Source organism: Silurus meridionalis, chromosome 8, assembly GCF_014805685.1.
Source record: "Silurus meridionalis isolate SWU-2019-XX chromosome 8, ASM1480568v1, whole genome shotgun sequence".
NCBI classification, from domain to species: domain Eukaryota; kingdom Metazoa; phylum Chordata; class Actinopteri; order Siluriformes; family Siluridae; genus Silurus; species Silurus meridionalis.
In genome coordinates this window covers 29,145,971-29,169,525 of record NC_060891.1, presented here as the reverse complement: position 1 = coordinate 29,169,525, position 23,555 = coordinate 29,145,971, and the positions used below count along the sequence as shown (strand labels likewise).

General features: G+C 45.7%; 1 protein-coding gene across 1 annotated transcript in view; it reads right to left on the bottom strand.

The window, feature by feature from the left end:
* The window catches only part of mrps5 (mitochondrial ribosomal protein S5), a 38,019-nt gene extending 16,191 nt beyond the window's left edge, over window positions 1–21,828 (bottom strand). The window contains exons 1-5 of the mRNA XM_046855842.1: window positions 21,687–21,828; window positions 18,481–18,603; window positions 17,752–17,877; window positions 4,838–5,071; window positions 4,482–4,516 (exon numbers count right to left, since the gene is read on the bottom strand). Coding sequence (XP_046711798.1) covers window positions 4,482–4,516; window positions 4,838–5,071; window positions 17,752–17,877; window positions 18,481–18,603; window positions 21,687–21,735 — 567 coding nt within the window. The 5' untranslated portion in view covers window positions 21,736–21,828. The remainder of the gene's footprint in view (window positions 1–4,481; window positions 4,517–4,837; window positions 5,072–17,751; window positions 17,878–18,480; window positions 18,604–21,686) is intronic.
* Window positions 21,829–23,555: the final 1,727 nt, after the last annotated feature.

The following is a 23,555-nucleotide window of genomic DNA, read 5'->3' as shown; positions in this document are numbered from 1 at the left end:
GTTGCAGTTAAACCTCAACCCCCCCTCCCACCCCTCCCACCCCTCTCTCTCTCTCCATCTGTTTTTATCTTTCTCTCTCTCTCTCTCTCTCTCTCTCTCTCTCTCTCTCTCTCCATCTGTATCCAACTCTTTAGATTCAGGATTTAAAGTTTGCTTTATTGGATGATAAATATTTGAATTCGTACAAAGTACAGAACATAACACCAGAAATAAAAGTCATTCAGGAATAATAAACTATGATGATAATAATAATAATAATAATAATAATAATAATAATAATATACTATTACTATATTAACAATATAATAGAAACTATAGTTTGTGCTCCCAGTAGGTGGCGCAATTTGTAATTGGCTGCAAGGGTGTGTGTTGGTGTGTGGTGTGTGTGTTGGTAGCGTGTTGGTGGTGTGTCATGTGTGTTGGTGGTGCGTGTGTTGGTGTTGCGTGTGTGTGGTGTGTGCGTAGCCTGTGTGGTGTGTGATGTGTGTTGGTTGTGTGTGTGTTGTGTGTGTCGGTGGTGTGTTATTGTGTGTGTGTGTGTGGTGTGCGTAGTGTGTGTTGGTGTGTGTTGGTGTGTGGTGTGTTGGTAGTGTGTTGGTGTGTGTGTTGGGGTGTGTTATTGTGTATTGGTGTGTGTGTTGGTTGTGTGTTGTGTGTTGGTTGTGTGTGTTGGTGTGTGTGTTGGTGTGTGTGTGTGTTATTGTGTATTGGTTGTGTGGTGTGTTATTGTGTGTGTGTGTTATTGTGTATTGGTTGTGTGTGTGTGTGGTGTGTGTGTGTGTTATTGTGTATTGGTTGTGTGTGTGTGTGGTGTGTGTGTGTGTGTGTGTGTTATTATTATTATTGTGTGTGTGTGTTATTGTGTATTGTGTGTGTGTGTGTGTGTGTGTGTGTGGTGTTGTGTGGTGTGTGTGGCTTCATAACCTAAATGTGTGTTCGGTTCTCTGAAAGCTGGATCTTTTTTGGAAGATGATGATTTTGGTCCCCATCTCTCTTTCTCTTCTTCTCTCTCTTGGCAGTACTCTACACGTCCTTGGCTGAGACTTTAGAGCTTACTGGAAGCTTCTGATTTAATTAATGCACCTTTAGAAGTGGACAGAAGTTCCAACCATCACTTTCACTTACTGTGTGTGTGTGTGTGTGTGTGTGATTTTAACACTGCATGACATATTATTATTACTGACATTAAAAATTACGAGGATCCAGAAGCACCCTCTCACCTCCTCTATCGTTACAGAGAGAATGAGTATAACACACAAATGTGCTCCCACAGACACATACATACACACACACACACACGCTGACATGCTCCCACAGACACACACACACAAGTTGACGTGCTCCCACAGACACACACAGTGAAAGAGGTATGACTTGTGTACCAGTCAGCCTCAGTGAACGCTAAAAACAAGGCTGAGAGGTTTATATGCAAGAAGGAGGGGTTTGTGGGTGGAGGAGTGTGTGGGGAAGGAGTTTATATGAAAGGGAAGGGGTTTGTGGGGAAAAAAGGAGGAGATTGTGGGGAGTTTATATGAGATGAGGAGGAGTTTGTGGAAGAGGAAGAGTTTATATGAAAGTAGGAGGGGTTTGTGGAAGAGGAAGAGTTTATATGAAAGGAGGAGGGGTTTGTGGGAGAGGAGGGATTATATGAAAGGAGGAGGGGTTTGTGGAAGAGGAAGAGTTTATATGAAAGGAGGAGGGGTTTGTGGGAGAGGAGGGATTTATATGAAAGGAGGAGGGGTTTGTGGGACAGGAGGGATTTATATGAAAGTAGGAGGGGTTTGTGGGAGAAGGATTTATATGAAAGGAGGAGGGGTTTGTGGGAGGAGGATTTATATGAAAGGAGGAGGGGTTTGTGGGAGAGGAGGGATTTATATGAATATATAAATCCCTCCTGTATAAATTATATTTCATTCTCGTTAATGTGTACGGTCCTCCACACGCTTGAGTAAACGCAGCGCTGCAACAGCTGGCGGAACATATAACTGAAACAGAGCAAAGGTACCCAGACTCTCTTTAATCATTCTTGAAGATTATAACAAAGTGAATCTTTCCCCTGTACGGTCAAAATACAGACATGTTACATGTCCCACCAGAGACAGTAATATATTGGATCACTGTCACACCCCAATAAAGGATCATATCACTCTGTTCCACGAGCAGCTTTGGGACTCTCTGATCACCATCTAGTTCATCTCATACCAACCTACAGGCAGAAACTGAAATCAGATAAACCTGTACTAAGGACTGTTAAAAGATGGACTAATGAAGCAGAGCAGGATTTACAAGCCTGCTTCACCTGCATTGATCTGGACGAGCTCACAGAGACTGTAACTTCATACATCAGTTTCTGTGAGGATATGTGCATCCCCACCAGTTCATTCTTATCATTTATTCATTATCATTCGTTATGCTGAAGAAGATGCTTACAGAAGTTGGGATAAAAGCTTGTATAACCAGGCCAGGAACAAACTAACAAAGGAGATCAGATTGGCAAAAAAATTACTCTGAACAGCTGGAAAAACAGTTTTCAGCCAATGACCCAGCGTCAGTATGGACTGATCTGAGGTACATCACCAAGTACAAGACACCACTTTCAGTCTGTGGAAAATCAACAAACTGGCTGAAAATCAGAATGTGTTCTCTTGTCGGTTTGAAAAGCCCAGTTTAGCACCCGCCACCCCTCTGATCTGCAATTCACACATTCACCTACCCTCTCTGCAAGACCCCTTCCTGCCTCCCTCTCCATTCAACCTGCGCTTATGGTATGTGTAGAGGATGTGAAACGAGTCTTCAGAAGACAGACGACTAGAAAAGCTTCTGGCCCAGCCGGTGTTTCACCTGCCTGCCTAAAAGTCTGTGCTGACCAACTGGCTCCCATCTTCAAATGCTCCACGATCATTCCGGTCCCCAAAAAAACCTAAAATCTCTGGTTCCAATGATTACAGACCTGTTGCTCTCACATCTCGCAAATGACCATGAAGTCATTTAAAAGACTGGTCCTGGCCCACCTGAAGGACATCACTGAACCTCAGCTGGATCCCCTTCAGTTTGCCTACAGAGCAAATAGGTCTGCAGATGATGCAGTCAACATGGGACTGCACTATATATTGCAACATTTCGACAGACCTGGGACCTAAGTAAGGATCTACCTTGTAGACTTCAGTTCGGCCTTCAACACCATTATTCCTGACCTTCTCTCAGCCAAACTGACCCAGATTCCCGTGCCCACCCCAATCTCTCTGTGGATCAGGCAGCAGACAGTGAGGCTGGACAAACTCGCATCCAGGTCTCTCACTATCAGCACTGGTGCTCCCCAGGGTTGTGTTCTCTTCCCCACTGCTCTTTTCACTGTACACAAACGACTGCACCTCAAAAAAACCCTTTGTCAAGCTCCTGAAGGTTGCGGACAACACCACAGTCATCTGCCTCATCCAGGGTAGAGATGAGTCTGCTTACAGACAGGCGGTTAAAGAGCTGGTTGTCTGGTGCAAGCTGGAGCTCAACACGCTCAAAACAGTGAAGATGATCGTGGACTTCAAGAGAAATCCCACAGCACTCCCCCGACTCACCATCATGAACAGATGAACAGCACGGTAACAACAGTGGAGTCATTCAAGTTTCTGGGTACCACCATCTCAGGACCTGAAGTGGGACAATAACATTGACTCCATTGCTTAAAAGGCCCAGCAGAGGTTGTAGTTCCTTCGTCAACCGAGGAAATTCAACCTGCCACAGGAGCTGCAGAAACAGTTCTACTCGGCCATCATTGAGTCTGTCCTGTGTAGATCTTTAACTGTCTGGTTTGGTTCAGCTACAAAATCAGACATCAGGAGACTTCAGCGGACGGTCAGGACTGCTGAGAGGATTATTAGTGCCCCACTGCCCAATCTTCAAGATCTTTACTCATCCAGAGTGGAGAAAAGGGCTAAGAAAATCACTTTGGACCCCACACACCGAGCCCACTTTCTCTTCAAACTGTTGCCTTCTGGTCGGTGCTACAAAACCTCGTCCACCAGAACACCAGGCACAAAAGGCGCAGGATATAATCAGCATGAACAATTACAATATTTTACAATATTTTCCATTTATAAACTGAACACTTGTAAATAACATCTGTACATTTATTTAACAACATTTTAACTCTGTATATTCTGCATGATGTAACTGTCTGCTTTACTGTTGCTACATTATGTCTGTACTTCTGCACTGGAGCTCCTGATGTCAAGTCAAATTCCGTGTGTGTGTAAACATACTTGGTAAAAAAGTTATTTCTGATTCTGAAATAAACTTTTTTATTTTTTTTATTTTACAATTTATACATTTATACAATATTTATTTATTTGTTTATTTATCTAGATACCTGTCCCTTCTCTACTGCGAACCTGTCTCCTGTTTTATCATTATACAGAACACAGTAGATTTTTATTACTGACTCTCACACACACACACACACACACACAGGATGTGTATTCACTCACCTCAATAACACGGCAGTCAAAATCCTCATATGTTTCTGAAAAACACAAAACAATAAACATTTTTGTACAATTTGTGTGTGAGTGTGTGCGCGTGAGTGCGTGTTTTTGAAAGAAAAAAAAAAAACAGAAATACTTCCTGAACTTGAGAGCTTGTTGCTACGGCGACCCCAGGGTACATTAGAGTCTCTCTCTGTGACTTACACTCCATCATCACCACCTCCACTATTACTGCCTGTGTGTGTGTGTGTGTGTTTATTGCACATGGCAATCAAAATGTCACTGACATCACATCCACTAAACCAGGTTGAAGTAACACAGTCTCTCTCTCACACACACACACACACACACACACACACCTCCGTTGGGACCTGGGTCCGGGTGTCCAAGACTGATTCCTCCCCAGCAGTTTCCTGACCAGCCTCTCTCTCTCTTAATCTTCATCTTCCTCTTCCTGTCCCACTCGTCCCTCTGACGTTCAAGCTCCACCCTCAACTCCTGCTGCTCCGCCTCCCCTCGTTTAGAGAAAGACTGGATCGTGCCGCCTTTAATTACAGGAATGTTCAGACCTGGCCAGAGGAACCCACCACGACCTGCAGGACGAAGAGCATGAAGAGGAGAAAAAGGGAAAGAATGAAAGAAATTAAGGAGGAGGAGAAGAAAGGAGAATATGAGATGTTGGTGCAGAACCAAATATTGAAAGTGACAATATTAATAGTGTGTGTGTGTGTGTGTGTGTGTGTGTGTGTGTATGCGTGTGTGTGTGTATGTGTGTGCGTGTGTGTTGGTATGTGTGTGTATATGTATAAATCACGACTGCTCCAGCTACACTTTGTTTTTGTTTAGTTTTTTATTTATTTCCATATCTACCATTTTCTTTATATAAGATGTCCATCATTACATATGACAGAGCCGCTCTTATCTGTTCGCCTACTCAATTTACGCCATTTTTAAACCTGGACCCATGCTGGCCGAGCGAGATCCAACAAGAACAAAGGGCCCAACCCATACCAGCATCTGTGAGGGAAACGAGCCGGCTTCAGGAACATTTACATTTACATCTGCACCATTTAGCAGACGCCCTTATCCAGAGTGTTGAAATGTATTCTTTAGTAGCCTTGGCGAACCTTCCCATCTTGACCTTCTTGGAGACAGGATGCTCCTGTCTTTGCTGACCTGTACATTTTGTGCTATCGCGTGACTGGATGTTAGAAGACCAAGGGCGTTCAGTTAGAAGATAGCTATAAGCACATCCTGTTCCCTTTTCTTACGCACATGTGTTTCTGACTATCTCTGTCAACACACGATAACTCTGTCCGTGTCGCAATGACCTCTCCGCCTTTCCTACGCACTATGGCTTGGACTGATGTGTACATATACCCTGCTTTGCAGCCCAGTTCTTTGAGCAGTTGTATTGAATAAACCAGACTTGATTTTAATCGTGTGGGTTGTTCTTTCATTGCTCCGGAGCGCTCTAAGGCCTTGCAGAGAAGAGACACAGGCGAGAGGGCAGGGATCTTTCTTACAATTTGGTGACCCCGACGTGATACTCTCGACCAGGTAAGACATGTCTGATTGACTACCTGGTTGGCAGTATTTGGACTAGGATATCTCCTTCAGGGGAAGGTAGACCTCAGTATTGGTATTACTGAGCAGAGCGTGCTGTAAAACAAAAGGAAAATATTCTCTCTGTGTCTCTTGCCTGTATTGCTGATAAGTATTGGTGTTGGTATTTTAAAATGGGAAACTCATACCCTAAGCCTGAGCCTGGAGAGACGCCTTCTGTTTGGATGCAACGTTGTGGTCTAACATACTTCGTTACCCCTTATCTTGACAATTTAGCTGGTTGGACTGAGGCAACCCCTCAGATTCCACCTTACCCCAGAGAGAGTACATTCGACCCAGGATATTTAGCCTCCGCGTATCGCATGATTTATGAACGCCTCGGAGATCCACAATGGAATCTCGGTTAGATGCGGGAATGTTATGGGCGATGGTATGAGATGAAGAAAATCTGGGACGAACGTAAAAACATTTACACTCCAAAAAGAGTGTTGAGGGGTATTCCAAAACCTGGGAACCGAACAGATCCTGGTCTTTTGGCTCCCATACCACTCTCCATTTCTCTCGCTAAACCGCCGCCTTATTCGGGGGGAAAAAAAAAGAGGTATTGCCCAATGCGCCTGACCGCGACCCCGAACCACCTCCAGTGGCTAATATAGAATACAACACACCTGTTACTCATATTCCAAAACCAGATGGCTCGTGGAGATTCACCCAAGATCTGCGAAAAATAAACGAACTGATTATTCCAGTCGCACCAATTGTCCCTGACGTCTCCTCCATCATAGCCTCAAATCCATGTACTCATACAGTATTTTCTGTAATTGACCTCTGCTCTGCTTTCTTCAGTGTTCCTGTAGTGAAGGAGACGCAGCCTCTCTTGGCCTTCACACACAGGGGGCAGCAGTACACGTGGACTAGGCTGCCACAGGGGTATATCGATTCCCCCGCGGTCTTCGCGACCACGGTCAAGAACGCCCTGTCGAGCCTCTGCCTCCCCCCTGATTCAGTGGTTCTACAGTACGCTGATGATCTCCTGGTAACTGCTACCGACTATGACACCTGCCAGGCGGCCACCCTGGCCCTTATCAAGCACATGGCTGAAAAGGGTTTCAAAGTATCCAAGACGAAACTACAGTTCTGCCAGAACCTTGTCCGGTACCTGGGCTATGAACTTTCTCAGGGCTCCAGGAAACTGACTGCTGAACGAATACAAGTCATCATGGACACTCAGCGGCCCGCCACTAAACAGGCATTGCAGGCTTTCCTCGGCCTTATCAACTACTGCCGTCAGTGGATTCCAGACTGCTTTTTGTATGACAAGTGTCTGCGCACTGCAGTGAAGCACTCTGATCCCTCAACCGCGCCCTTGACATGGAATCCGGAAATGCTGGCCGCCTTCGGGGCCTTGAAACGAGCCCTGTGTACGGCTCCCACACTGGGACTGCCTAACTACAGCCTTCCGTTCCACCTGTACGTGGCAACTCAACCAGGGGTGTTGGCTCAGGCACATGGGGGAGGCATGCGACCTTGTGCGTTTCTTTCAAAATCCCTTGACTCCGTGGCTCAGGGTTTGCCGGTCTGTCTTCGTGCCGTTGCCTCCTGTGCTCTGATGGTAACTGATGCTGAAAAGATCGTTCTATCTCATCCTCTGATTCTGCACACCTCACATCAGGTAACACAGATATTACGCAATCTAAACACACAGCACATGTCTTCACAACGTCGCTCAGGGTATGAGACTGTTTTGTTGGCCACTGAGCAGTTAACTATACGTCCCTCGTCTTCCCATGACACTGTAGCTCACGCCCTACAGCGCCTGCTTAACGCACGGGATGACTGTATGGGGGCTCCGACCATGATTGCCTCACCGAAATTGTCAATGACACCAGTATTCGCCCTGACCTATCCTCTGTTCCCTTACAGATAGGCGATGTTCTCTTTGTTGATGGTTCCTGCTCCAAACCTAGTGATGGTGTTTATTTTTGTGGTTATGCTGTTTGTCGCCTGCCTAACACTGTCCTTGAGTCTTTCTCTCTTCCTTTTTCTTCTGCACAGGCTGCTGAACTCTTCGCTCTTACCTGCGCCTGTGTCCTCGCGGAAGACACTGACGTCACAATTTATACTGACTCTCGTTATGCCTTCGGGGTAGCTCACGATTTCGGCCGTATCTGGCAATCTCGGGGCTTCACTACTGCTGATGGCAAACCCATTTCACACGCATCATTAGTACAAGATCTAATCACTGCCTGCCACCTGCCCCGTTCGTTGGCTATTGTAAAAACTAAGGCGCACTCCTCTGGTGATACAGACGAGGTGCGGGGTAATAGTCTCGCCGACCGCATGGCTAAGCAAGCTGCGGCCTCACGCCCACTGCCACCAGATTTATCGCCAGCCATGGTGTCTGTTAAAACCATGATCAGCGCTGTTCTACCTGACATGGACCTCTCTTCACTGCAGGCTTCGGCTTCACCTGCTGATCGCCTATTTTGGACGAGTCAGGGTGCTACTGACTCCGCAATCGTTCTAGATGGACAGGGTCGTCTTTGCCTCCCACGTCACTGTACTCCATTCCTCGTCCGCGAGTTTCATGGTCCCACTCACCGCGGACGAAAAGGGGTGTTACACGACCTAACTGAAAGCTTCTGTATAGACCACCTGTACACAGACGTAAACAACATTCTAGATAGGTGTTTAACATGCGCACAAAATAACATCTCCAAACCAGGTGCCATACACCAACACCTTCCCGTCCCTAAGACACCTTTTCAGGAATGGCAGATCGATTTCACACACATGCCAAGACGGGGCCCTTTCAGATATCTTTTGGTAATGGTGGATAAATTTTCACGGTGGGTAGAGGCTTTCCCCTGTAGCAAAGAAAACGCTAGAGTTGTGGTTCAAAAGCTAACTACTGAGATAATTCCTAGATATGGCATCCCTGTAGGAATTGATTCTGATAAAGGAACCCCATTCACCTCCAAGGTCACTCAACTTCTGTGCAAGGAGCTGAAGATTAATTGCCATTTCCATATTCCGTACCACCCACAATCATCAGGCATTGTGGAATGCGCTAATCGTACAATAAACAACAAAATTCGTAAAGCCATGCACGCATCTGGCTCAAAAAATTGGCTGCATGCTCTCCCACTCGTTCTCGCCGATATGCGAATGACCGCACAAGTGGCCCTTGATCATCTTTCACCGTATGAACTTGTAGTGGGGCGACCCTTTCCCCTCCCATGGCGACGAGGCAAACAGGCTGTGGGTACGGGGGACCTAGATGTGCATCTCAGCGAGTACGCTAGTACGCTACAAACATTAGATGATTATTGGACACGGGTAAATGCAAGAAGACCCCCAATTCCGAACAAAAACACTCACCCCTTTAAGGTAGGGGATCGAGTCTTGGTGAAGAAATTGGACAAAATGGGAACACCCTTGGGTGAGACCCCTTACAGTGAACCTGCAGACGTGATCGCTGTGACTCGTACAGCTGTATTAACTGATCTCTTTCCACAGTGGATCCACGCCGGACGTCTGAAACATGCCCCACAATGATAATTGTTATGAAACTTTGTACCTAACTACTATGTGTTTTTTTTGTGACCAGAAGTAAACCCTAATGACCCTTCCCAGAGTTTTTTCCCTCCCGACAGAACTAAGGGAGTACCTTTCGGCTAGCCTGCTAAGAGGGGGAAGCGGTCTAAGGCAGCTCGTGGATGACCTCAGTTACACCTCAGAAGTTCCTGTGTCGTCTCTTTGGACATTCTCCTCACTGTAGGAAGTGTAGGGAGAAACTACAAGGGACTGAGTACCAACCTCTTCTTGGGACGGGCGCAGCCAGTGACCGGTATGGCTGCCATCATTCTACTACTCCTCACCCTGCTTGGGACAGGGTTACCCGTCCAAGCCCATCCACATGACATTTTGCGTTTGCGAAATTCATCTAATGATCAATACACTGATACATTCATGTAATTATACTTATTAGTTATTAAGTATAAAAGAGGGGATTGTTGAAATGTATTCTTTAGTAGCCTTGGCGAACCTTCCTATCTTGACCTTCTTGGAGACAGGATGCTCCTGTCTTTGCTGACCTGTACATTTTGTGCTATCGCGTGACTGGATGTTAGAAGACCAAGGGCATTCAGTTAGAATATAGCTATAAGCACATCCTGTTCCCTTTTCTTACGCACATGTGTTTCTGACTATCTCTGTCAAGACACGATAACTCTGTCCGTGTCGCAATGACCTCTCCGCCTTTCCTACGCACTATGGCTTGGACTGATGTGTACATATACCCTGCTTTGCAGCCCAGTTCTTTGAGCAGTTGTATTGAATAAACCAGACTTGATTTTAATCGTGTGGGTTGTTCTTTCATTGCTCCGGAGCGCTCCTAAGGCCTTGCAGAGAAGAGACACAGACGAGAGGGCAGGGGATCTTTCTTACACAGAGCGATGTACAAAAGTGCTCCGAGTCTCTAGTAATGACTCAGGAACAGACTGAGGACATGCACACACCGCGCTCCCTTACCTAGTATCCTGTTAGCCAATGTCCAATCAGGCTAAGGGTTAGGTTTCAGAGGGACAATCGGGACTGCAACCTTCTATGCTTCACCGAGACATGACTGAACCCAGCGGCACCGGACCATGCAATCCAGCCAGCAGAGTTTTTCTTGGTTTACCGCATGGACAGAACACTGGAGTCGGGGACGTCAAGGTGAACTGGATTGTGTCCGAGGTTAACAACCACTGGTGTGACAGCACAAGCATTGTTCCCCTTTCACACTCCTGCACACCAAATCTGAAACTACTGACCATTAAAATGTCGCCCCATCTGCCTACATCGGGAATTCAGCTCGGTCATAGTCAGTGCTGTTTATATTCCACCTCAAGCGGACACGGACACTGCAATATGGAACTTACATGAGACACAAACACTACACCAAACACAGCATCGGGATGCTGCACTCATTGTGGTGGGAGACTTTAACAGTTCCAACCTCATGCACCCACCGCCAAACTTCCAGCAGCACATCACCTGCCCCACCAGAGGCGAAAGGAAACTGGACCACTGCTACACACCATTCAAGAAAAGCTACAATCCACAATCATGTCCACTGTTTGGGAAATCAGACCATGCTGCCAGCTTCCTCATGCCTTTATACAAACAAAGGCTGAAACAGGAAGCTCCGGTTCAGAGGAAGGTCATGCACTGGACTGACCAATCGGTTACAGCTCTGCAGGACAATTTAGATGACGCAGACTGGGACATGTTCAGGTGCAGTTCTGACATAAACATGTTTACAAATGCTGTTGTGGGATTCCCTGAGATCATGCTCTGCTGCCTACAACACTGGGGCTCGACACCGGGGACATGCACGAGTACAAGGCTGCATATTACGGTGTATGCAGAGCGGTGAAGGAAGCAAAGCTACGGGAGTAACAAGAGTCACAATTTCAACATGGCGGCTCTAGGGGGGACTAAGAACCATCACGGAATACAAAACACCATCTTCCAGAATGCGAAATGTGGATCCATCTCTGGCAGATGAGCTAAACAAAACAACACTGTCAGGAAGACTATTCCAAAGTTTAGGAGCTAAATGTGAAAATGTTCTACCACCTTTAGTGGACTTTGCTATTCTAGGAACTACTAGAAGTCCAGAGTTTTGAGATCACAGGGAGCGTGACGAATTGTAGCGTGTTAGAAGACTGGAGAGATACATGGAGATAAACCATTTAGTGTTTTGTAGGTAAGTAGCAGTAGTTTGTAGTGGATTTGAAACTTAACAGGAAGTCAGTGTAGGGACGAGAAGATTGGGGTTATATGGTGATATTTTCTCGACCTTTTGAGAACTCTGACTGCTGCATTCTGAACAAACTGAAGCTTGTTTATTAACGATGCAGGACATCCACCTAGTAATGCATTACAATAGTCCCGTTAGGAGGGCATTCAGGAGAGTGAATACCAGGAAGGCAGCAGGACCAGTTGGCATCACAGGTCAGGTTTTGAAAGCCTGCGCTGACCATCTAGCATGAGGTTCACTGTGTTGGATGTGTAGGGCAGATATTGACAGAAGTACAGATTAAAGTGATGTGTGTGCATGTACTGTGTGTGTATGCATCTATGTGTGTGTGTGTGTGTGTGTGTATGTACGTACAGTGTGTGAGCATCTGTGTGTGTGTGTGTGTGTGTGTGTATGTTTATATGTGTATGTATGCATGCGTGTGTGTGTGTACGTCAAGCGGCTTTTATTGTAATTTCTATTATACACAGTGGTAAACAGTAAACAGTGAAAACGAGACAACGTTCCTCCAGAACCCTGGTGCTACACTAAACAACAGAGAGCTACAACACAACACAAAGCTACATAAAGTGCATCACGTGCAAACAGACAACACAAGACCTTGTGGGATGGAGCTGGTGTTGAGTGACCAGGTGAGGTTATTCGCTAGATGAACACCAAGGAATTTGTTGCTCTTGTTCTCCACTGAGGATCCATGATAATCAGTAGAGAATGGTTGTTGGCTCCACACCAGGATGTTAACTGTTCCACCTCTTCTCTGTATGCTGACTCATCGTTCTTGCTGATTAAACCCACTACAGTCGTGAGTCAGCAGAGTAAACAGCAGTGGGCTGAGCACACAGCCCGGAGGGGCCCCAATGCTCAGTGTGGTGGTGCTGGAGATGCTGTTTCCGATCTGGACTGACTGAGGTCTCCCAGTCAGGATGTCAAGGATCCAGTTACAGAGGGAGGTGTTCAGGCCCAGTAGACTCAGCTTCTCAAGCAGGTGCTGAGAGATGATCGTGTTAAATGCTGAGATGAAGTCCATGAACAGCATTCATACGTACATGTCCTTGTTGTCCAGGGTGGGGAGGACCAGATGGAGGGTTGTGGAACAGTTTGGACGATATGCAAACTGCATGGGGTCCAGTGAAGGTGGAAGCTGGGTCTTGATGTGCCTCATGACGAGCCTCTGGAAGGACTTCATAACAATGGGTGTGAGTGCGACAGGACTATAGTCATTGAGGCAGGAGAATGAAGACTTCTTCAGCACGGGGACAATGGTCGTTGCCTTGAGGCACGTAGGAACAAAGGTGCTGCTCAGGGAGATGTTGAAGATGTCAGTGAAGACATCTGCTAGTGGTTTTGCACATTCCCTGAGCACTCTGCCAAGAACGTTGACTGGTCCAGCAGACTTCCGTGGTTTAGCTCTGCATAGAGCTTTCCTCCCTTCAGCTGTGGTTAGACAGAGCACCTGGTTGAAGGGGTGGTCTTCCCCGCCTTCTCATTGAACTGCACCTCAAACCGGGTATAGAAGTCGGTCACGATCACAAGCAGGTGAAGTTGTCATGTAGTACGTGATCACCTGGATGCCCTGCCACATGCACCGGGTGTCTCCCCTGTCCTGGAATTGGCTGTGGATTTTCTTGGCATGTGCGCGCTTTGCCTCTCTGATAGTATGGAACAGTTTGGCCCTTGCTTTTCTTAAGGCCGTCTTGTCCCCTGCTCTAAAGGTGGAGTCTTTGTTTCAACATTGTGTGCACTTTTGCGGTCATCCACGGCTTCTGGTTAGGGCGTGTAGTGATGATCTTGGAGATGGTCACGTCATCAAAGCACTTGCTGATGACGTGACGATTGAAGTTGATCCAAGTTGATGGAATGGCCGTTGGTTGCAGCCTCCCTAAACATGTCCCAGTCAGTGCACTCAAAACAGTCCTGAAGAGCAGAGCGGCTCCTGCTGGCCAGGTTTACCTTTTCATAAATTACAGATTTATGCTGGAATTAGCATAACAGAGATGTGGTCCGAGCAGCCGAGGTAGGGGCGGGGCTCCGTTAAATACGCATCGGGGATGTTTGTGTAAACAAGATCCAGCGTGTTCGCCCCTCTTGATGCAAAGTCCACATGCTGATGGAGTTTAGGAAGCACAGTCCTGAGATTCACATGGTTGAAATCTCTGGCAATAATAAACAATCCGTTGGGGTGAGCATTCTGCAGGTCGCTAATAGCGCCGTAGAGTTCACACAATGCCTCCTTAGCATTAGTGCCGATGGGAACTACACCCGCTTGCCGCACTTCCCCCTCCTTGAGCAGCGCTTCCAACGTCCCCTCTCCTGGCCACCGGCATTAGGTAACACCGAGAGCTGGGGGCCTGGTCATTGTAACCAAGGTCGCAGCAAGCCGAGGTCACAAAGGTTATTAATTACATCATAATGCAGATGAGTGGTTGCATGATTCCTGTACTGTAACAGTGTCCGGTGATCTTACATATGAAAACAGCTGTCTGTGGTGTCCACATGTTATGAAAAGTCAGGCTACATACGTTAAAAGCACCATTTTTGTATCCGGAGAGGCCGCTGCAAGCTACTCCCACGTCGCCATCTTAGAAGCATGTAGGTGTGTGTATATGTATGTATGTATGTACAGTGTGTTTATGTATGTTTGTGAGTGTATGTACAGTGTGTGTATGCATGTATGTACCATGTGTGTATGCATGTACAGAGTGTGTGTATGTGTATGTGCATCTATGTGTGTGTGTGTGTGTGTGTGTGTGTGTGTGTGTATACAGTGGTGTGAAAATGTGTTTGCCATTCCTGATTTCTTATTTGTTTGCATGTTTGTCACACTTGAAATTTTCAGACCATCAAACTAATTTAAATATTAGTAAAAGTGAACACAAGTGAACAACATGCAGTTTATAAATGAAGGTTTTTATTATTGAGGGAAAACAAAATCCAAAACTACATGGCCCTGTGTGAAAAAGTGTTTGCCCCTAAACCTAGTAACTGCTTGGGCTGCCCTCAGCAGCAACAACTGCAGTCAAGAATTTGCGATAACCTGCACAGAGTCTGTTTCAGCGCTGTGGAGGAATTTTGCTCCACTCATCTCTGCAGAATTGTTGTAATTCAGCCACATTGGAGGGTTTTCAGCATGAACCGCCTTTTTAAGGTCATGCCACAACATCTCAATAGGATTTAGGTCAGGGCTAGGCCACTCCAAAGTCTTCATTTTGTTTTTCTTCTGCTATTCAGAGGTGGAACTGCGGGTGTGTTTTGGATCATTCTCTTGCTGCAGAACCCAAGTTCGCTTCAGCTTGAAGACACGAACGGATGGCCAGACATTCTCATTCAGGATTTTTTGGTAAACAGCAGAATTCATGGTTCCATTTATCACAGCAAGTCTTCCAGGTCCTGAAGCAGCAAAACCCGAGACCTTCACACTACCACCATATTTTACTGTTGGTATGATCTTTTTCTGAAATGTGGTGATACTTTTACGCCAGACGTAATGGAACACACAACTTCCAAAAAGTTCAACTTTTGTCTCGTCAGTTCACAGAGTATTTTCCCCAAAGTCTTGGGGATCATCCAGATGTTTTCCTCTCTTGGCTTAGGTCTTATTTGACTGATCGCTATCTGTTTGTTGATGTAAATGGTGAGTTCTCCACACTCTCTGAGGTAAAGTTTGGTGTTCCGCAAGGATCTGTCTTAGGCCCTCTGCTTTTCTCTTTATATCTGCTGCCTCTGGGTAAAATTATACATAAACATGGTATTCGCTTCCATTGCTATGCTTATTATACACAGCTGTATATTTCAGCAAAGCCAGATGAGAGAGATCAGCTTAACAATGTTGAGGAGTGTGTAAAGGACATTAGACAGTGGATGCTTGATAACTTTCTTCTGCTCAACTCAGATAAGACAGAAGTACTTTTACTAGGACCACATGCAGCTAGAAGTAAACTTTCTGATTCTGTAGCATCTCTGGATGGTGTTTCTGTCTCAGCGTGTACAGCAGTCAAAGATCTTGGTGTGATTATTGACCCGAGTCTTTCCTTTGAGTCTCACGTGAATAATATCACCAGGATCTCCTTCTTTCACCTTAGAAATATTGCTAAAATTAGAAATATGATGTCGCTACAGGACGCAGAAAAACTAGTTGATGTTTTTGTAACATCTAGATTAGACTACTGTAACGCTTTAATGTCTGGGTGTTGGAGTAAGTGCAGAAATAAGCTTCAGTTAGTCCAGAATGCAGCAGCAAGAGTCCTCACTAGATCTAGAAAATATGAGCACATCAGCCCTGTTTTAATCATCTACACTGCTCCCAATTACATCTCACACTGATTATAAAATACTACTACTGACGTATAAAGCACTTAACGCTCTCGCACCGCACTGAGTGAACTTCTGTACCAGTATGATCCTCCACGCCTACTTAGATCAAAAGGTGCAGGCTATTTGTTGGTACCTCAAATAATGAAGACTCCAGCAGGGGGCAGATGTTTCTCTTATAACCCCACAGTTATGGAACAACCTTCCAACCAGTGTTCGGGACTCGGACACAGTCTCAGTGTTCAAGTCGAGGCTGAACACATTTATTTAGTGGAGTGTTTAGTCAGTAGGTGTTTGTGAGGTAAAGGAGCAGATCTGGAGGGATCATGGATATGGAGTGTTTGGTGAACTGGGATATTTGGATGCTGTCGTCTCCTCACTCTCACACGTTCACTCAGGTTTGTTGATGGTGGTGTGGTGGGTCGTCTCTTATCCCAGAGATCCTCATGTCTGTGTTTCCTTCTGCTTCTCCCTTTTAGTTCTGCTGTCAGAGTGAATCTTACCAGAGTCCAAACTGCACAGTGACATTAACTTTCATACAACAATCAGGAGACTTAATAATCCATATCCTTCTCTTCCTGTCACCCTCTTCTCTCTCTCTCTCTCTGTGTCGAGTTAAACATGCTCCTGAGGTTCCAGTGACCACTGTTCCTGCTCCTCTTCCCTCTTTTTTTCTTCACCACAGTCTCCACCGACTTGTTCATCAGGGACAAACTTACATTTCATTTTTTTATCTCCACATTATCTGTGTAAAGCTGCTCTGAATTGATGAATTGAATTTCTGGCAAAACTGAGACAAGTCTTTATGTTCTTTTTGCTCAGCAGAGGTTTTGGTCTTGGAGCTCTACCATGCAGACCATTTTTGCCGAGTCTCTTTCTTATGGTGGAGTCATGAACACTGACCTTCACTGAGGCAAGTGAGACCTGCAGCTCTTTGGATGTTGTTGTGGGGTCTTTTGTGACCTCTTGGAGTCGTCGTCGCTGTGCTCTCGGGGTCATTTTGGGCGGTCGGCCACTCCTGGGAAGGTTCTCCACTGTTCCATGTTTTTGCCATTTGTGAATAATGGCTCTCACTGTGGTTCTCTGGAGTCCCAAAGCTTTAGAAATGGCTTTAGAACCTTTTCCAGACTGATAGAAAGTAATTGAGATCTTTCTCATTTGTTACTGAATTTCTTTGGATCTCAGCATGATGTGAACATGTGTGGCAGTAACCAGGCCTGGGTGTGGCTAGAGAAATTTATCTCAGGTGTGATAAACCACAGTTTTAACAGGGGGGCAAACACATTTTCACACAGGGCCATGTAGTTTGGGATTTTGTTTTCCATCAATAAAAAAACAAAAAACAACTTCATTTATAAACTGAATGTTGTTCACTTGTGTGATCTTTAACTAATATTTAAATTAATTTGATGATCTGAAACATTACATGTGACAAACATGCAAACAAATAAGAACTCAGAAAGGGGGCAAACACTTTTTCACACCACTGTATATAAGTAAGTCAGTTTGTGTGCATGTACGTTGTGTGTGTGAGAGCATCTGTGTGTGTGTGTGTGTGTGTGTGTGTGTGTGTGTGTAGGTGTGTGTTACCCTCTCCAATGCTTTGTCCTCGATTCAGGTCTTTTTTCATTTTGCGTTTGGTTCTTTTTCCTCGACCCTTCCTGGATCCAGCACCGCTCTCAGCTAACACACCACGCCATAGTTCATCTGCAGTCACTGTCTCACACACACACACACACACACACACACACACACACACACACACACACACACACACACACACACCATGTAATCATGTAACTGTAATCAGTCACACACACAAAATCTATATATAAAGTGTGTGTGTGTGTGTGTGAAATACTGCAGTGAGATGCAGACACTTGTCTGATGTTGTAAATTCACTGGAGCTTAATTACAAATAACAAAGAAACCTGAAAGCTCTCAAAACATACATATGCACACACACACACACACACACACACACACACACACACTTCCTGTGCAGGAATGTGTGTGTAACAAAACTAACAGAACCACACACACTTCAATTTAAACCATTAATCTCACTAGCACACACACACACACACACGCACACACAAAATCTATATATAAAGTGTGTGTGTGCGTGTGTGAGCGTGTGTGTGTGTGTGTGTGTGTGATGTGACCAGTCATGACCGTGGCTCACACAGGGTCTGGTGTGTAAAAGGGAAGAAAATGCAGAGAAAACTACAGAACAATTAGATGGAGGTGAAAGTGTGTGCTGATGTTCTCCACTGTTCTACAGTCATGTGATGAGATTAAAGGTCACACACTGCTTACGTTTGTTGAAGAAGCTGGAATAACGAGTCTGATTCCAAAGAACCTGAGATGCAACAGCAGACGCCGGATACATCGGAGTTCCACTGGGCCGGGACCATCCAGAACCTCCTAAAGTTCTAACACCTTTAACACACATACAGTCGAGTTCAAAACTAAGCAGTGAAATACATTATATTTATGGAGATGCCCCAATCCAGAGCGACTTGCATTTATCTCATTCATACAACTGAGCAGTTATTGGACCTCTTTTAGAGGCTCTGGAGTGGCAGTTTGGTGTTGCTGGGATTTAACAACTTTGTTCAGTCCAACATCTTGAAGATCCGACCTCTCAAAATACACACATCAGTACACACCGTTCAGCCCTAGCTAGTGACAAACACGAATCAGAAGTACACACATGGGGCAAAGTTGGTATACAACAAGGGGCGGGGTTAGTTTTAAACAGGGGGCGGGCTTGTCCTAAATGGGGGGCGGGCTTGGTCTTAAACAGGGGGCGGGCTTGGTCCTAAACAGGGGGCGGGCTTGGTCCTAAACAGGGACGTGTCTCAGTTACACTTGATTCTGCTCCAAGCTTGAGTTAGGAGCTGTGTTGGGTCTACTGCCACCTTCTGAGTGTTTCATGTAACTAGAAAGAGGTCACACTGATAGTCATGTTTAAGCTATAAAACACGGAGGTCAACCAACTAACCACCACATAAACCTCCTCCTTGTCCCTTCTCACTGTCTTACACACACACACACACACACACACACACACACACACGCATCTCACTCTGTTACACACACACACACACCTGCATCTCATTCTCTCACACACACCTGCATCTCACTCTCATATACACACACACACACCTGTATCTCACTCTCTTACACACACACACACACACATGTATCTCACTCTCTTACACACACACCTGTATCTCACTCTCTTACACACACACACACACACACACACACACACACACACACACGCCTGTATCTCACTCTTACACACACACCTGCATCTCACTCTCATACACACACACACACACACACACCTGTATCTCACTCTCTTACACACACACATGTATCTCACTCTCTTACACACACACACACACACACACACACACACACACACACACACACACACACACACGATCTCACTCTCTTACACACACACACCTGCTCTCACTCTCTTACACACACACACGTATCTCACTCTCTTACACACACACACGTATCTCACTCTCTTACACACACACACGTATCTCACTCTCTTACACACACACACACACACACACACACACACCTGCATCTCACTCTCTTACACACACACCTGCATCTCACTCTCTTACACACACACACACACACACCTGTATTTAACTTTCTTACACACACACACACACACACACACACACACACCTGTATCTCACTCTCTTACACACACACACCTGCATCTCACTCTCTTACACACACACACACACCTGTATTTAACTTTCTTACACACACACACACACACACACACACACACACGTATCTCACTCTCTTACACACACACACACACCTGCATCTCACTCTCTTACACACACACACCTGCATCTCACTCTCTTACACACACACACTCACACCTGCATCTCACTCTCTTACACACACACACACACACACCTGCATCTCACTCTCTTACACACACACACACACATCTCACTCTCTTACACACACACACACACACACACACACACCTGCATCTCACTCTCTTACACACACACACACACCTGTATTTAACTTTCTTACACACACACACACACACACACACACACACACCTGTATCTCACTCTCTTACACACACACACTGCATCTCACTCTCTTACACACACACACACACACCTGTATTTAACTTTCTTACACACACACACACACACACACACACACACACCTGTCTCACTCTCTTACACACACACACACACCTGCATCTCACTCTCTTACACACACACACACACCTGCATCTCACTCTCTTACACACACACGTATCTCACTCTTACACACACACGTATCTCACTCTCTTACACACACACGTATCTCACTCTCTTACACACACACACGTATCTCACTCTCTTACACACACACACGTATCTCACTCTCTTACACACACACACACACACCTGCATCTCACTCTCACACACACACACACTGCATCTCACTCTCTACACACACACACACCTGCTCACTCTCTTACACACACACACACCTGTATTTAACTTTCTTACACACACACACACACACACACACACACACCTGTATCTCACTCTCTTACACACACACACCTGCATCTCACTCTCTTACACACACACACACACACACACCTGTATTTAACTTTCTTACACACACACACACACACACACACACACACACACCTGTATCTCACTCTCTTACACACACACACACACCTGCATCTCACTCTCTTACACACACACACACTCACACCTGCATCTCACTCTCTTACACACACACACACACACACACACCTGCATCTCACTCTCTTACACACACACACACACACACACCTGCATCTCACTCTCTTACACACACACACACACACACACACACACACACACACCTGCATCTCACTCTCTTACACACACACACACACACACACACACACACACACACCTGCATCTCACTCTCTTACACACACACACACACACACACACACACACACACACACCTGCATCTCACTCTCTTACACACACACACCTGCATCTCACTCTTACACACACACACCTACACACACACACACACACACACACACACACACACACACACACACACCTGCTCTCACTCTCTTACACACACACACCTGCATCTCACTCTCTTACACACACACACACACACACACACACACACACACACACACACACCTGCATCTCACTCTCTTACACACACACACCTGCATCTCACTCTCTTACACACACACACTGCATCTCACTCTCTTACACACACACACACACACACACACACACACACACACACACACACACACCTGCTCTCACTCTCTTACACACACACACACACACACTGCATCTCACTCTCTTACACACACACACATCCTGACATTAACTTTAACTGCGACAGAATTAGTAACACATCTCTCGCTACACACCCACAATGTTTATTATCATTCGAAAAGTTAAAATGCATAAATAGAATAAATCCGCCACATTAAAACTCACCGCTTAAGGAGACACGGAGGACAGAACACAGCCGCACGGCCGCCGCCATCTTGAAATTCTGAAAAGGCCCCAAACAGCACAACGAGGAAGCCGGAGGATCTGCCTGTCTAAAAATACAGCTCAATAATTACTCAACTTTCTCTCTGTTTCTCCCATTAGGGGGCGCCACAGCGGATCATCCGTATTCATGATCCACATGTTTGATTTGACACGTTTTTACGCTGGATGTCCTTCCTAACGTAACCCTCCCTATTTATCCAGGTTCTGGACCAGCACTAAGAGTGCACTGGCTTGTGACTCCCTAATGGCAGGGTTTGGTTCCCTGACCGGGGATCAACCAGGGCCACCACAGTGAGAGCGCCGCATCCTAACCACTAGACCACCAGGGACCCCACAGCTCAATAGTTACTCAATAACTATAATAAACCACCATATGGAGGCGCGATACCAATTATTCTCTTTTCTATTCAATACCAAGTAACATCAATACAGATACTTCAGTGAAATATTTTTATGTGAGTGATTTTCTAGTGTATTTTTAATAGCTATTATTATTAGAGTTACTCAGGTCAGGCGACTCACAGTGTCTCAACCCCAGATAAATGTGGAGGTTTGTTATGAAGGACATCCAGGGTAAAACATCTGCCAAATCAAATATGCGGATCACAAACCAGAATCTCATAGCGGATCGGTCGAGGCCCGGATTACTAACAACCACCACAGGTATCATTAACAACAGGGTACTGGTGTAAACTGTGCTGCTGTTGTCTGAAGGAGGAGAAGGAGAGGAGGATGACGTCTACAGAGACAGCAGGAAAAGGAGAAGTGGAGGAGAGTGGAGGTTCGGGTTGGTAGTTTAAATGTTGGTACTATGACTGGTAAAGGGAGAGAGGTAGCTGATATGATGGAGAGGAGAAAGGTAGAGATGTTGTGTGTTCAGGAGACCAAGTGGAACGGGAGTAAGAGCAGGAACATTGGAGGTGTTTAAACTGTTCTATCATGGTGTGGATGGAAAGAGAAATGGTGTAGGGGGGATTCTGAAGGAAGAGTACAGTAAGAGTGTAGTGGAGGTGAAGAGAGTTTCTGATAGGGTGATGATCGTGAAGCTGGATATTGAAGGGATGATGATAAATGTCATCAGTGTTTATGCTCCACAAGTGGGTAGTGAGATGGAGGAGAAGGAAAGATTCTGGAGTGAATTAGATGAAGTGGTAGAAGGTGAAACTAGGAATGAAAGATTGGTGATTGGGGCAGACTTTAATGGGCATGTAGGTGAAGGGAACAGAGGTGATGAGGAGGTGATGGTAGGTGTGGTTTTAAGGAGAGGAATGTGGAAGGGCAGATGGTAGTAGATTTTGCTAAAAGGATGGAAATGGCAGTGGTGAACACGTATTTTAAGAAGAAGGAGGATCACAGGGTGACGTATAGGAGTGGAGGAAGGTGCACACAGGTGGATTATGTTCTATGTAGGAGATGCAACCTGAAGGAGATTGGAGACTGTAAGGTGTTGGCAGGGGACAGTGTAGCTAGACAGCATCGGATGGTGGTCTGTAGGATGGTTTTGGAGGTGAAGAAGAAGAGGAGTGTGAGGACTGAAAGAAGAATAAGATGGTGGGAACTGAAGGAGTTAGACTGTTGTGTGAGGTTCAGGGAAGCGGTCAGACAGGAGCTCGGTGGTGGTGAAGAGGTGCTGGATGATTGTGGAACTACTGCAGAAGTGATGAGGGAGACAGTTAGAAAGGTACTTGGTGTAACATCTGGAAATAGAAAAGAAGACAAAGAGACGTGGTGGAATGAGGAAGTGCAGGAGAGCAGAAGGAAAAAGAGGTTGGAGAAACAGAATTGGGATCGACAGAGTGATGAGAAAAG